This window comes from Bos mutus, chromosome 19, assembly GCF_027580195.1.
Source record: "Bos mutus isolate GX-2022 chromosome 19, NWIPB_WYAK_1.1, whole genome shotgun sequence".
In the NCBI taxonomy this organism is placed as follows: domain Eukaryota; kingdom Metazoa; phylum Chordata; class Mammalia; order Artiodactyla; family Bovidae; genus Bos; species Bos mutus.
In genome coordinates, this window is record NC_091635.1 from 38,555,249 (window position 1) to 38,571,611 (window position 16,363).

The 16,363-nt window shown below is 36.7% G+C and overlaps 1 protein-coding gene across 3 annotated transcripts in view; it reads right to left on the reverse strand.

The window, feature by feature from the left end:
- PAFAH1B1 (platelet activating factor acetylhydrolase 1b regulatory subunit 1) overlaps nucleotides 1-16,363 on the reverse strand; it is a 68,411-nt gene that overhangs the window by 13,688 nt on the left and 38,360 nt on the right. For all 3 annotated transcript variants that reach the window (XR_011468024.1, XM_070390228.1, XM_070390229.1), the window contains 3 exons: nucleotides 4,263-4,347; nucleotides 3,906-3,980; nucleotides 2,821-3,027 (listed from right to left, as the gene is read on the reverse strand). Coding sequence is in view for 2 of the 3 variants with exons in the window: in XM_070390228.1 (XP_070246329.1) it covers nucleotides 2,821-3,027; nucleotides 3,906-3,980; nucleotides 4,263-4,347 (367 nt within the window). In the remaining variant the exon portion in view is untranslated. The remainder of the gene's footprint in view (nucleotides 1-2,820; nucleotides 3,028-3,905; nucleotides 3,981-4,262; nucleotides 4,348-16,363) is intronic.

Here is a 16,363-nt window from a genome sequence, read left to right on the forward strand (position 1 = left end):
ATTTCAGTTAACTTTGTTTCCTGCATTCATTAAAGAACACTGAAGCATCTTCCTCTAAAATATTAATAAATATACCCAGAACCATGTCTCTTCATAAATGGTAAGCAAACATGGTAATATAATGTTTATAAATGTCAGGAATTAAAGATAATCAATTTTTTCTCTACTGGATATTTACCTTTTGTACGATTATAAAATAAATGCTCATGATAAAAAAATCTATAATGTACTGATATAAAGGCAATAAAAATATCCACTATCCTACCAATGGCATGATTTTTCCATTTTTTCTATGCTCTTTTTTAAAAAAGTACAGTGCCTGTGTATACGTCATTAAACTGTTTTTCCCTTTGTGTCTTATCATAAGAATTTTTCCATGCCATTAAAAACTTAATAGCAAACGTTCTTTTAGAAGTAATTCCTATTATTTTCTAAACAAAAGGCAATTTTTTTCATTACTATAGAAAACGTTATAGTGAAAACCTTTGAATGTTGAAAAATATCCATCCTCATTCTGCAATACTTAGGTAAGACAGTGATGGTTGAAAAAGAATTTTGAGTCAAAAACTACGTTTTTTAGCCCTTCATATATTCTGCTAAAACTGTTCTCCTGTAAGACTGTATCAAATGTAATGACAACGCCTGCTTCATCAAATTCTTACCACAACTGGGAATTCTCATTTAAAAAGTAAAATATTGGGGGCCTCCCTGGTGGCTCAGTTGTCAAGAATCCACCTGCCAATTCAAGAGACACAGGTTTGATCCCTGATCCAGGAAGATTCCACAGCCTGTGGCGCCAACTAAGTCCATGCGCCACGACTAGCCTGTGCTCTAGAGCCTGGGAGCTGCGACCACTGAGCACACATGCCGCAACTGCTGCAGCCTGCACCCCACGGCAAGAGAAGCCGGCAGTGAGGAGCCCGCACCACGCCTGCAACTGGCAAGCACCTCCTGTCTGCCACCACTGAAGAAAAGCCAGCACAGCAATGACCACCCAGCACAGACAAAATAAAAAATAAGTAAAAAATAAAAAGTAAAACAGCTTGCTAGATTTGACATCTATTTTAATTTACATTTCTTCTACTCTTAGTAATGAGGCCAAAGCTCTATTGTTGGTTCTGCTGAGAAATCCACGGACAGAGGCGCCTGGAGGGCTACAATCCATGAGGTCGCAAAGAGTTGGACATCACTGAGTGACTAATATTTTCTACTATTGGTAATGAGGCCAAAGCTCTACTGTTGGTTATTTTTCCTTACTCTATGAATTACCTGTTTGTGTCCTATTGTCCATTTTTTCTATTGAGATGTAAACTGTTTATCATACGTGTTTGAACTCTAAATCAATCCATCCTCTGCTTTACTAATTGAAGGTATTTTTTCAGTTTTGTTTGCTGTTTATTTTTCTTAATATTTAAGAACTAATTCTAAGTGACAACCAGAAATAGTTTCAGATATTTAAACGACGCAATTAAAATACTGTCATTAAAAATGACAAAAAATGATGATTTCATCAGAAAAAAAGAAAAGTATTTCTAAAATAAGTTTAATCAAAAAAGGTAATAAATACAAATGCTTGTCATTAACAAAACAGCCATGTGTACACATTAAATAAAGACTAAATGGAAGAGAGAATTTTAGTAGTTGTTGAGATATGTGTTATGGTTATATATCAATCTTCTAAAACTTCCATTTGTAATGTTTTAAAGTTAACCCAATAGATGGCACCTTAGCAGTTTTGTTTATGTTCTTATACCACTGCTGCAAAATGAAAGGTTAAGACTGAGCTTTCCATCTATTTGACAAGTCGATCTTAACCCCATGCTTCATGACAGGAGTGCGGTTTTTAGTAGACAAGACTATCATGAAGTTAATAAATTAAATACATGTCAACATAATCTGAAAGATAGCAACATATTAGTGCATTGGAGAGGTAGTCATTTCAGCCTACAGAAACATGTAATGCAAATATGTATATAAGACTCTCTTCAAATCACTTGGCAGCATGCCCCATCGATCACCAGCCCACAGGAAGAAGGAAGCCACTGATTTTTAGAGACTAAAGAAACCACAAAAGGAAAACATACAACCTGTTTAATTTGAAGAACAGGTTAAGTACATATATTTAAGTCATGCCTGCATTATATGCTGACTGTTGCTATACGATGAAAACAATCTTGGCAATCTACTCACATTTTCTTAGCTATACCTCTACAAATCAAAGTTAAAATCTAGAACTTAATCTGAAATAATCTTTAGATAGAGAAACCTACTTAAAATTTTAAAACCATGTTTTACTTATCTTTCTGTATGTGGTTATACAACTGTCACTGTATCGTGTCTGAATCAAAGGAAACTATAGAAACAACTTTTTTCCTGATAAAAAAGTCCTCTATTGAATTCTTTTGCATAATATATTATCCCCTGAATTACTAGTTTTATAATCCTATATTTGCATCTATCACTTCTGCTTATCAGTTCAGTTCAGTCGCTCAGTCGTGTCCAACTCTTTGTGACCCCATGAACCACAGCACACCAGGCCTCCCTGTCCATCACGAACTCCTGGAATCCACCAAAACCCATGTCCATTGAGTCGGTGATGCCATCCAACCATCTCGTCCTCTGTCATCCCCTTCTCCTCCTGCTTATAAATAAGGCAAATACTTACACTTCCAGTCTTCAAGAAGACAAGTTATCCAAGCACTAGGTGACATATTATTGTCCAATGTTAAATTGATGACATCCAATTTTCTCAAATTAACATTAAAGTTGCTTTTAACAATTATCCTATTGTACATCTTTCAATTTTGAAAGAAAAACTACCTTAATTGTAGCATCCTCTGAAGCAGAGACCATAACACTGAACACAGGATGGAAAATGACTCGAGTGACTGGACTCCTATGACCACTCAATGCATATTTTTCTGGTGGACGGGGAATCCATTCTTTTGGGTCTCTTTTCTGACCAAGAGGTCCACCCGACGTAAATTCTTCTTTTGCTTCATTTAACTTTGATTCTAATTCCATAACCTTAAGAAGGAACACACAGCAGTTATACACAGATAGATTCTGATAAAAATTGTATATTGGGTATTTTTTAAAACTGCCTTTATTTTGCATCCATATAAGCAGAATAAAATTTTAGCAATTTACAAAGCATTTGTTAGATTTAACTGAAAATTATCTATATTACATAACACTAAAATCTTAGTGGGGTGACAAAACTGCACATTGAGAAAAACTCAATACAATTGTGTCTGAACCCCTTAACCTGAAGAATCTGGAAGGTGCTCCATACAACTCGAGGAAGAGTAGGAAACCTATCTTGATCCCTTCCAACTCTGCCACCCTTAGTTAATTCTTTCCAAACTTCGTTTACATTGTACCTGTTAATCAGAATATTCATAATAAAAGCTAACACTACTGACATCTATGTGCCAGGCACTTTCCTACTAAGGGCTTTTTATGGATTAAATCATGTTATAACAACATTATTAATTCTAACTTTGCCTACTCAAAGTACAAATTTTAGGACCAGAATATTACTTATTGCCCTCACTTAATAGATCAAAGCTCAGAGAAGAAATTGAAATGTCTAAGAGCACTTTTTAGTGCTCTTTTCCTAGCATCATATTGGTTCCATGTGTTCTTCCCATCTATAGGTTCTTCAGTACCAATTCCTTGAAGTCAGGGCTATGTTACATTCAACCCAGCCAGTACTCCTGTTTGCCTAAGTTAGCAATGTATCAGCAATGGTCTGTATATGTCATAATGCATAGAAATGTATTTTTATTTACCCTTTTAAGGTTAAACATAACTGCTAATGCAGAAAAAAATTTATTATGTTGATACTTTCAAAGTTTATATTTAATACTCTGAATACAACTAAAAGAAAAAGATTTCGTTACCTTCTTTTGTAATCTAATAACAGATGTCCATTTTTTTTCCAAAAGACCAGCATATTTCTTATCTAATTCTTCATTCTAGAGAGAAAAAAAAAGTAGATTTAAAAAAAAAGAAAGAAAAAAGGGCTCAAATACAAAAGCTCAAGCCATACACACCATTCACTCTCTAAGCCCAAACATTACTAAAATGATCTGATTATACAAAGAAGGTGTGTGTTGGTGGGTGAATTTCAGGTTTAGTGCCAAGTAAAACCATAATAAATGACAAGATTTTAAATAACTGAGGTGACTGCTAACTACTAATACTTCAATAAAATCTACTCATCAACTACATGAGTAACTGTAAAAAGTCAAACATACCATATCTAATTCAGCTTCCTTTTTAAAAACTGAATATGCTTCTTCGTAGCCATTTGAACGAAGATAATCTGCTATAGCTCGATTTCTGAAAGACAATAAATTCAAATGACTTTTAATAAATTCTCATTTCTATGTTGAAGAAAGTATTTTTTTTTAAATCTCATAAACCTTAAGACACTCTTTTTTTTTTTTTAAAGAGGATTACCCTTCCAATTATACAAGCATTTCATAAGAAAATGAACCACCAACCCCACAAAAGCCTCTAAAATAGTTAACCCTTCATAGCATATCCGTAAGATTGTTAATACTATTCTTGAACTTTTAGTTATATTTCTAATGCGTTGTTTACCTTACAAGTTGTATCAAGACCTGGCTTATATAACTAGTTATCACTCTGTGACAATCAATTTTGTTCATGTTTACACTTAGCCCTCCCTTACTATTTAATACTTGTCATTCTTACAGAAACTCAAGGACTAGCAAATGAAATTTAGTTTTGTAAGGAGAATTGTTCTGGTAAAATTATAATTAGCATTTTAATATTAGAGACAACTTTAAACCATGAGAGTGGGTGGAAAAAAGGCACAAGCTACAAACAGTACAGTATCATAGAATGAGAAATTAATTTAGAATTACAAGGTTAGAACATCACATTTGTGGGCCGTGGGATTGAAGAAAGTATAGTATTATTATTGTGAGTCTGTATGTGCTTCTTACAAGCCTGTACCTTCTGGCCTGTTTTATTAATGGATAATTTGATTCATTCAGAAATAAATTCTTTACCTGAAACTGTAAATAGTACTACTTTGTAATTTCCAAGCAGTTCTACTTGGGCCTTCTGAAGTAATACAAATAGGAAGGCAATGGCTCTCCAAAATAATTTCATCAAATACTCTGCTGTCAAAGCCTATATTACAAACAAACTAACCTTCAACAAATAAATGACCCTTTGTAAGAATATCCCAAATGGTAAGGAAAACAAAGACACTAAAAGACATCTATCTATCACTTAGCTTTATTTCCTTCTCCAGGCAACAAAGGGAAAAACGTCAAGGGTTTACAAAATCTTAGGTAGTATTTGTAAATATTCACTGTTCCTACGCAGCTCTACTCCTTCCTCAGAGTCAAGCCTGAGTGCTGGAACTTTGCCTGAACACACTACACACAGCTTACAATTCTGAAGCTCATATAACAGACAATATGTACACGTAACATGTGCAAATTATAGCAATTATTATCTTAATGGTAAAGGAAAGAGAGATAAATGATGATACTTCTCTAGGTAAGAATATTAAAAGGAGAAGAAACTATATCCTTTTCCTTACTAAAAAAAAATCCCAATATTTTGAGATTAATACTAACATAGGTCAGCACAGGTCACTCATATCATGCTCTTTGCCTATATATTCACATCACCATGTATGCTTTAATCAAGTCACATAGCTGTTCATTTCATTCAATACACTGAAAACCTGTCAGTGTTTCAACATTTAAAATAATGTTACAGTAAGTATTCATATAGCCAAAGCTTTTCAAACATCTTTACCTTTAAGTCAAAAGATGCTACAGACTGATTACCTGTATACCCCACAAATTCTTATGTTGAAACCTAACCCCCCAAGTAATGGTGTTTGGAAGACAGGCCTATGTGAGAACGTATAACTTGTATAAAAACTTTTTATAAAGTTTTAAATCTAAAAAACAGCATTCACTGCCTCTTTTGATCCTAAAACCATGCTGTTAAGTTAGGTAGAAAAGTGTATAACCCCTATATTACATAATTGAGAGATTGATACATTCAAGGTCATAAAACGGGTAGTGAAGCAATTTAGGATAATAATCCCAATCAATCTTTACTGAGCAGGTGGGGAAGAACCTGGCCAAGTGGGTAGGACACTACACTTCCCTCCTTTAACTGGAGCTGTTCCATTTTCATATACTTCCATTTACTAAATTTCTTCATAAATGCTTTTAAAGTGAATCTATACTGCAATTTAAAAAGTCCAACACACAAACTTTTAAAAATTCAAATACAGCTGATTTATAATGTTGTACCAATCTCTGCTGTACGGCATACTGACTGAGTAATACATACACACACACACCTCTTTTTTAAAATATTCTTTCCCACTATGTTTTATCCCAGGAGACTGGATACAGTTCCCAGTGCTATACACTAGACCTTGTCATATATCCATTCTAAATGAAACAGTCTACATTTACCAACCTCCAAGTTGCAGTTCATCTCTTTGCCTCCCCTTCTCGCTCTTGGCAACCACGAATCTGATCTGTGAGTCTGCTTCTGTTTTGTGTATAGGTTCATCTGTACCATAATTTTAGATTCCATATATAAGTGATATAATGTTTTTCTCTTTTTGACTTATTTCACTTAGTATTATAATCTCTAGTTGCATCCATGTTTCTGCAAATGGCATTATTTTGTTCTCTTTTATCACGGAGTAGTAATACATTGTATATATGTATCACATCTTCTTTATTCACTCATCTACTGATGAATGGACAGGGTATTTCCATGTTTTGGCTTTTGTGAATAGTGCTGCTACGAACAAAGGGGTACTCTCTTTTTGAATTATGGCTTTGTCCAGGTGTATGACCAGAAGTAGGACTGCTGGATTATACAGTAATTCTATTTTTAATTACTGTTAAGGGAAACTCCATACTGTTTTCCATAGTGGCTGCACCAACTTACATTCCCACCAACAGTGTAGGAGGGTTCAATTTCTCCACACTCTTTCCAGCATTTGTTATTTGTAGACTTTTTAATGATGGGTATTCTGACCAGCCTACACAAAGTGGGACATGGGAGAAAACAGTTGATTCACAAGTTTTTGGTACATGGTAATAACATTTACTTGGACAGAAGAGGAGAAGAAGAGGGGGGCAAAAAAAGGGGGAGGCAGGAATATAATTAGTTCAGTTTTAAATCTTTTGACCTGAAGTGGCTATAAGACATTTAAGTAAAGATATATGATAAAGAAGGTAATTGAATGCAAAGATCAGAAGCTTAAGAGCTGGATTTGATGTAAGGAAAGAATTTGGGAAAACTGGTAAATAGGTAGCAGTGTTTCAAACCGTAAGTGGTGAAAGGCACTTCAGAAGAAGGTATATAATGGGAAGATCAAAGGAATGTAGAAAGTAAATGACAGAACCTTGACAGATATCAAACTTTTTCAGAAGCCATCAGAAAGTGAAGAATCCTGTTATAGTACAAGAATTAAGAGATGTCAGCAAGCCAATGGAGAAGGACGTTTCAAAGAAATGGAAATCACTACCAGTGACAAAGATCTGAGAGAGGTAAAACATAGTTTAAAAAGTGTTCAAGCAATCCGGCTATTCAGAGGTCCCTGTTGACTTTAGCAAGTACAGCTTCAGAACTTAAGGTAGCCTAAGTATCCCACTCTACAGTTAGGCTTAAAATGAAGACTGTAAAATACTGGAGTTGTGGAGGAGCAGTGAGACTTGAGAATATCAGGCATGTGTTCTCTATCCAATCAAAGTTAAATAGTAACCATATTTACACTTAACAGTTTAGAAAAAGAGAGCTATTACACGGCATTCAGGAGAATCCCAGGGATGAGGCAGTCTGGTGGCTGCTGTCTATGGGGTCGCACAGAGTCGGACACGACTGAAAAGACTTAGCAGCAGCAGCAGCAGTTCAGTTCAGTCGCTCAGTCGTGTTCGACGCTTTACAACCCCACAGATAGCAGCACACCAGGCCTCCCTGTCCATCACAGACTCCCAGAGTTTACACAAACTCATCTCCATTGAGTTGGTGATGCCATCCAGCCATCTCATCCTCTGTCGTCCCCTTCTCCTCTTGCCTTCAATCTTTCCCAGCACCAGGGTCTTTTCAAATGAGTCAGCTCTTCGTGGTCAAAGTATTGGAGTTTCAGCTTCAGCATCAGTCCTTCCAATGAATATTCAGGATTGATCTCCTTTAGGATGGACTGGTTGGATCTCCTTGCAGTCCAAGGGATTCTCAAGAGTCTTCTCCACCACAGTTCAAAAGCATCAATTCTTTGATGCTCAGCTTTCCTTATAGTCCAACTCTCACATCCAAACATGACCACTGGAAAAACCACAGCCTTGACTAGATGCACCTTTGTTGGCAAAGTAATGTCTCTGCCTTTTAATATGCTGTCTAGGTTGGTCATAACTTTCCTTCCAAGGAGTAAGTGTCTTTTAATTTCATGGCTTGCAGTCACCATCTGCAGTGATTTTGGAGCCCAGAAAGATAAAGTCAGCCACTGTTTCCACTGGTTCCCCATCTATTTGCCATGAAGTGATGGGACCGGATGCCATGATCTTACTTTTCTGAATGTTGAGCTTTAAGCCAACTTTTTCACTCTCCTCTCTCACTTTCATCAAGAGGCTCTTCAGTTCCTCTTCACTTTCTGCCTTAAGTTTGGTGACATCTGCACATCTGAGGTTACTGATATGTCTCCCAGCAATCTTGATTCCAGCTTGTGCTTCTTCCAGCCCAGCATTTCTCATGATGTGCTCTGTATATAAGTTAAATAAGCAGGGTGACAATATACAGCCCTGAGGTATTCCTTTTCCTATTTGCAACCAGTCTGTTGTTCAATATCCCGTTCTAACCGTTGCTTCCTGACCTGCATACAGATTTCTCAAGAGGCAGGTTAGGTGGTCTGGTTACTCCCATCTTTTCCAGAATTTTCCAGTTTGTGGTGATTGACACAGTCAAAGGCTTTGGTATAGTCAATAAAGCAGAAGTAGATGTTTTCCTGCAACTCTCTTGCTTTTTCGATGATCCAGAGGATGTTGGCAATTTGATTTCTGGTTCCTCTGCCTTTTCTAAAACCAGCTTGAACATCTGGAAGTTCATGGTTCACGTATTGCTGAAGCCTGGCTTGGAGAATTTTGAGCATTACTTTACTAGCGTGTGAGATGAGTCCAACTGTGCGGTAGTTTGAGCATTCTTAGGCATTGCCTTTCTTAGGGATTGGAATGAAAACTGACCTTTTCCAGTCCTGTGGCCACTGCTGAGTTTTCCAAATTTGCTGGCATATTGAGTGCAGCACTTTCACAGCATCATCTTTTAGGATTTGAAATAGCTCCACTGGAATTCCATCACCTCCACTAGCTTTGTTCATAGTGATGCTTCCTAAAGCCCACTTGACTTCACATTCCAGGATGTCTGGCTATAGGTGAGTGATCTCACCATCGTGATTATCTGGGTCGTGAAGATTTTTTTTGTACAGTTCTATGTATTCTTGCAATCTCTTCTTAATATTTTCTGCTTCTGTTAGGTCCATACCATTTCTGTTCTTTATTGTGCCCATCTTTGCATGAAATGTTCCCTTGGTATCTCTAACTTTCTTAAAGAGATCTCTAGTCTTTCTCATTCCATTGTTTTCCTCTACTTCTTTGCCCTGATCACTGAGGAAGGCGTTCTTATCTCTCCTTGCTATTCTTTGGAACTCTGCATTCAAATAGGTATATCTTTCCTTTTCTCCTTTGCTTTTCAATTCTCTTCTTTTCACAGCTATTTGTAAGACCTCCTCAGACAGCCATTTTGCTTTTTTGCACTTCTTTTTCTTGGGGGTGGTCCAAAATATCATAATACTGAATTATCAAAGAAAAAGGGAATATAAACAAAACTACAGTAAATAAAGCTGAAGTTTAAATGTGTATGATATCATTGGGGGAAGTACAACATACTGATGATGTACAAAGTCTACAACCCCGCCCCAGAACAGTCTAGTCAATTCTATTTCCACATCAAGTACCAGGTTCCCATGGCCAAGTAACTCTAGCACCGCCGCCCCTGTCACCTCGCCACTCAACATCTAAGCCAACTAAACTGATACTGAGAACACGGAACCTCTAACGCAGGCAAGGCATACCACCATCACATAAAGAAAGAATAAATAAGACTGAAGAATCTGCTACTTCTTACAAAAGCCTAAAGGGTGCTTCTGAAGTTTGCTACTAATTTCAGTTGTTGACTCAAGAGTTGATCTTCATCACTTTATTAATGATGGAAGATGCATACCCTTGAAAACAGGAGGGCATCAAAGCACAAGTTTATAATAATCTCTCAAAGAAACTTCATATACGAGTTAAGTAAATCTACTAAGCCTTCGGAGATGAAGAAAAATAAGAATCACTAGAATCAAGGAAAAATTCACACAGAAGTGCAACAGGTCACTCTGAGTAGAACCAAAATCAATAAAGCCGTGTAGAATCACAGAAAATGGCTAAAATCAAAAGAACAAACTGAGATGATGGACTTTCTGAATTTACGCTGATATATGGAACAGCACTACACTGGACACAGTCTGCTGCTCTCCGGTGAAACTGCTACAACAGCAAATGAGATTTTGTTTTTCTCAACTATTCTTAAGTTTATTAAAAATGCAAGGATTGTATTTTAGGCACTTTAGTTGACTTCCTACATGCTCTTCATTCTTATAGCCCCAAGATAATTTTTGTAGCAGTAGTATCAGTAGTATCAGTCATACAAAACATCCCACCACTACCAACCCATATACAACCTCACATTCTTATAGAGATAAGAGTATCAAAATGCTATGAACTGCTAGTTAAACAAAAACGACTCTAAAAAGATTGGATAACACCATAATAAAAGCAGAATACTTCAGGGTCCCCAGCACTTCTTACCAACAAAACTGAAGCAGAGACAATTACAGAGCATGCACTACAGGGGACCGAAGTGGATGTTGTTTTTCAAAGGTAAAGACACCAAGGCTCATAGAGCTTAAATAGATTTTTTTTTTTTTTTGGCTAATAAATGGTGAAGCTGAGAATCAAAATTCAGGTCTTCTGAAACCAAAATGACAATAACAGTGTTTCTTCAAACTCTGTACTCCAGTACTCTAAGGCTGAATAAAAATGTTTTAGGAATTCTATAAATAGTCAAACTTTATTGTTTATATGAGGAAAAACAAGGTTGAGTTAGAAACTGACAAATAGATGTCTTCTCACCAGGTCCATTACAAAGGACACACTGATCTCACCTATTCAGGAATGAGGAAAGCAGTGGGGTTAATGTGCACTGCTCTAATAGGCTGCCGTGGCCCTATGAATGTGGGATCCCTACCGGGTTAGGAGGGCACACCACCAGGATAATAGGAAGACAAGACCCAGCAGGATCAAGCATGCAAGTTCATGCCACCAGGAGCACATCATCGTCTTTAGTGCCCTGCTACAGAAGACAACCCTCACAATGACCCAGGCAATGCCATTTGAGACAAACGCCAAGATGAATTACACAGTCCTGGTGAAGATGTGAATAAAGTTCAGTGCACGTGCAGAGACACTACTGCGGGTCATTCCACAAACTGCTGCCGTACATTAGCCAACTCTCAGACAGGCAGGTAACATGGTTTCTTAAGTATGCTACCAGCACCCACTGAGACTTTGGGGAAAGGGCAGTACTGATAAGGTAAGTTCTTGGCCATAGGTCTTATACCTCTCCAACCTCCTGTGCCTTGACAAAGGATTGTAATAATCATCCTTCATCATCACACTTGAATATATTTCAAAAGGGTAGGCCAGGATTCAACTACTACCAGTCCTGGGACAAGTAAAGCACAGCAAGAGGTTACAATGAGACCTAATTCTGGCAGTGGTGAAGTAATGGAAAATAAAATTTAGGTAAATCACGGTAAGTGGACTCTTATCTTCATCATTAAGTAAAAGAACAGGTACCTGGTATACTGAGGGGAACTGGGAATGAGAATATGATGAAGATCTCAATATCTGTATGATCAAATGCTTCAACATTCTTGATTTTAGAACATTCTTTAACAACAGAAAGGTCTTCATTAATATTAAAAAAGATATCTTATTAATATTTTAAAAAGAAATCCATCAAACCTTCAACCAATAAATAACTGTTAACGGTAAAACACTAGAAATATCTGCATTAATGCCAAGAACAAGAAAAGAATACCTATAATCACCATTACTTAAAATTGTTCCAAAAGTGATCCACATAAATAATAGATATAAATACTGGAAATGAGATTAAGTTATGACAGAAATGGCTGAAAGATAGGACAGAAACATTATGAAGGACATGCAAGGCAAGAAAAAGCAGTTTAAGTGACATTTTAAAAAGACTTACTTATCAGAAGCATATAGGAAGATTAGATGGGATACCAACTAAATAAACAAAGAGCATCATAAATAAGCCCTAAAGCATAAAAGTAAAGATCATTTAAAATCAGATATTTACAACAGACATCCCTAGAATTACCTGGCTAAAAAAACTTGTAAGGGTCAAGTCATAATACATGGTTGTTATTCCAGTGCTGCCTGATGAATCATTCACTTGTCCCTAGTCTCTTTTCTGTACTCTCAAACATCTAACTGTATCCCACCTTTCAGCTGACCGTCAGCTTCACACACACACACACACAAAAAACAGGAGCCACTCAGCATACAACTTTCTCAACTTCCTTAATTGTATTTGGGGCACTGCCCTCCTCTCTTTTCAGTATGACTTCTCTTTTAATACAATCTTCTAAAATACAATCAAATAGTTCAGTGAAACTTAAAATGTCATGACACAATAAAAGTTCTGCAGCTCTGTATGAGTTCGACAGAAAACCAACAATTTTGACATTGATGACCACATCTTTATTACCTTTAGAGATGCCTACATCTCACTCAATAAATGCTGAAATGTATATCTTGAAACATTAAGCAATTTTATAATCTTGGTTCAATTTCACAAATGAAATATGCTTTATTTACTATTACTGTTTTGACAAGTCTAACATTAACAACAGAAAATACCAGCACCTCCTACAGTATGTGTGCTTAGTCTCTAGGTCGTGTCTGACTCTCTGCGACCCCATGGGCTGTACATCATTATCTGTTATTTTGGAATGATCAGAATATGATGCGTTCTATTGAATGAAATATTTCAATTAAAAGCTTTCAAAGAATAAAAAGATTAAATATAACACAAACTGAGAATGACTTTAATCTTCCTTTGACGACTCAGAAGGGCTCATACTCTATCACCCCAAGGAAATATAAAGCCAGCAGAACCTCAAAACAAGCTAGATGAAAGCAACATATTAAGAAGTGTATGTCTAAATATATACTTATATTTATAGTCAATGAAAATATAGTTTAACATAAAAAATTTGAAATTGAAAGGGTATGAACTACAGTTAGAGTCTCATTTCAGTCCCAGCACTCAATTCATGTATTTTGCCTTTGTTGCCAAGTATTAAGAGATTCTAATTCACACAGGTAGCAGTGTACTGGAGAAGGCAATGGCACCCCACTCCAGTACTCTTGCCTAGAAAATCCCATGGACGGAGGAGCCTGGTAGGCTGCAGTCCATGGGGTCGCTGCCAGTCGGACACGACTGGGCGATTTCACTTTCACTTTTCCCTTTCATGCATTGGAGAAGGAAATGGCAACCCACTCCACTATTCTTGCCTGGAGAATCCCAGGGACGGGGGAGCCTGGTGGGCTGCCATCTCTGGGGCTGCACAGAGTCAGACACGACTGAAGCAACTTAGCAGCAGCAGCAGCAGCAGTGTACTCCTATGCACAGATCTAATTTTAGTTTGTAGCAAAGTACAGATGTTTACTTTCTTTTTTAAAGGCCAGGACAGAGTCACTTTCTAATAGACACTAAATATATACAATGTTAAAATACATACACAGGAAAAACTTGAATCCCTCAAATAACTGAAGAGGTTTAGTTTTCTAAAGCAAAAGTGAAAGTGAAGTCATTCAGTCGCTCAGTTATGTCCAACTCTTTGTGACCACATGGACTGTAGCCTACCAGGTTCCACTGTCCATGAGATTTTCCAGGCAAGAATATTGGAGTGGGTTGCCATTTCCTTTTCCAGGAGATCTTCCCGACCCAGGGATTGAACCCTGGTCTCCTGCATTATAGGCAGACGCTTTACCATCTGAGCCACAAGGGAAGTCTTTTCCAAAGCAAAACACAGCTTAAAAATATAGTAACAAAAAGACATGAAGGAACCTCAAAATAAATACCAAAAAAAGTAATTCTGAAAAGCCTCATACCATGTGATTTCAACTTTCCAGAAATGGCAAAACTAGAGTAAAAAGATCAGTGGTTTTCAGGAGCTTTGGAGAGAGCAACAGACAAGCAATCACGGGGGAGTCTTAGGGCAGTGACACTGTCTACAGGTAAAGGGGGATTTAAGAGAAGGGTTAAGGGAATTAGCTTTACACGTGCCAGCCAGAATTAGCCAACGAAGACAAACAAAAAATTATCCGAAAAAGGCCTGAGATGACTTGAGGAAGATTTAGCTCACCCAAGAAGGACCTGGAAAACTAAGAGGTAAAATGCCCCAAGAGCAAAGGACTATACTAATTAGGTAGAAAGGTGTACTAAGACAGCACACTCAATTTCAAGCTATTTCAGCTTCATCACTCTTTCCACAAAACAGAACTATACTCAAAAATGCCACATAGGACCCATGCAAATTTTCTTAAGAGAAGAGGAAAAGTAGCAAAGCAAGTAAACTAGAGGAAAGCATGCTATAGAGAGAAAAAATAACCTCTGGAAGCAGCAGAAAATTATAGATGAACACTCTATACTTTCAAAAAAAAACCTAAGGTAACATAAAACTAAAAATAAAAGGAATCCAAAAGACACAATACAATATAACCAAATATACCAAGAGAAAAACATAAAGAACATCCAGGGACTTCACTAGCAGTCCAGCAGTTAGGACTCCCATGCTTCCACTGCAAGGGGATAGGAATTCAATCCATAATCAGGGGAACTAGGATCCTTCATGCCACACAGCCAAAAAAACACAAAACAAAACAAAACCTAGCTTGGGGAACATGAACAAGTGTATAGATACTATGGGTACCTAGGCAGAAAAGCAAAAAGAAATAGGCTGACCTAACACTTCTTCATTGCAACCTATAATGTCGGAGAATAATCATCATCTATAGTTATTTTGTTTAGAAGAAAACATATTAAATTTTTACTTTTTATTTACACAATAAATAAATATATTTTGTCTTCTAAAATACTGAAACAATACTGGCACACATCTTCATTCTACATTTATCCAATTTCATTCTTCTCTTCAGAAGTAACCATGCTTAACACTTCAGGCCTTTATCTGTGCATCTACACAGATACAGGCACAAAAGAAATGCACAGCTGTGTGGGGGGGTATTTAACAGAAATGTATTATACCATCTTATTTAGCAACCAGATTATTTGACTTATCAAGAGATCTTACAGACATCTTTATGTGTAGAGACACACATAAATATATCATATTTTTAAGCTACTGTTGACTCTGTTGGATCTCCTATGCAGATGCTATCACCTACAAATACACTTGGTCTCCTTCCTTTCCTATAGTTCTAATACTTTTTGTTGCCTCCCTGCACTGGCTAGAATCTCAAATACAAATTTAAATGGTAGCAGGAGCATAGGAACTCTGAACTTGTTCTAGACTTTAATGGAAATGCACTTGATATTTCTAATGTCTGCTGTATTCTGGCAACAAGCCTTAACCAAATTAAGTAAATATTCGATTTCTTATTTTCTAAGGAATTTCTAACAATAAGGATTGGGTATTAAGAATACAACTTTTATATTCTCTGGACTAACCACATTTTTTTCTTCTGTTTATTAATACAGTAATTATACTAACAGGTTTCTAAACACTGAAAAACCTTTACATTCTTGCAATAAATCATACTTGGCCATAATTAATTTTTTTCATATACTACCGGCTTCAGTTGTTATATTTCTTTATATCTGAGTTCATATAAGAATTAGCATGTAGTGTTCTTTATTATTTTCCTCTTGGCCTGCTGTTGCTGTCAGGGTTACTCCACCCTACTAAAATGAATTCCTAAGTTTTCCACCTTTTCCTATGTTCTGGAAGAGACTTCATAATCTGGGAAGTTACTGGTCCTTAAAGACTTGACAGGAAGTCTAGGCTTGAAAATCACCTGAACTTGGTCTGTACCTATTTTTACCATTTCCTCTATAGTCAAGGTTCTATTCAAGTTTTCTAACTTCTCCTAAACAAATCTGATCACGTATATTTTCCTAGAGAATC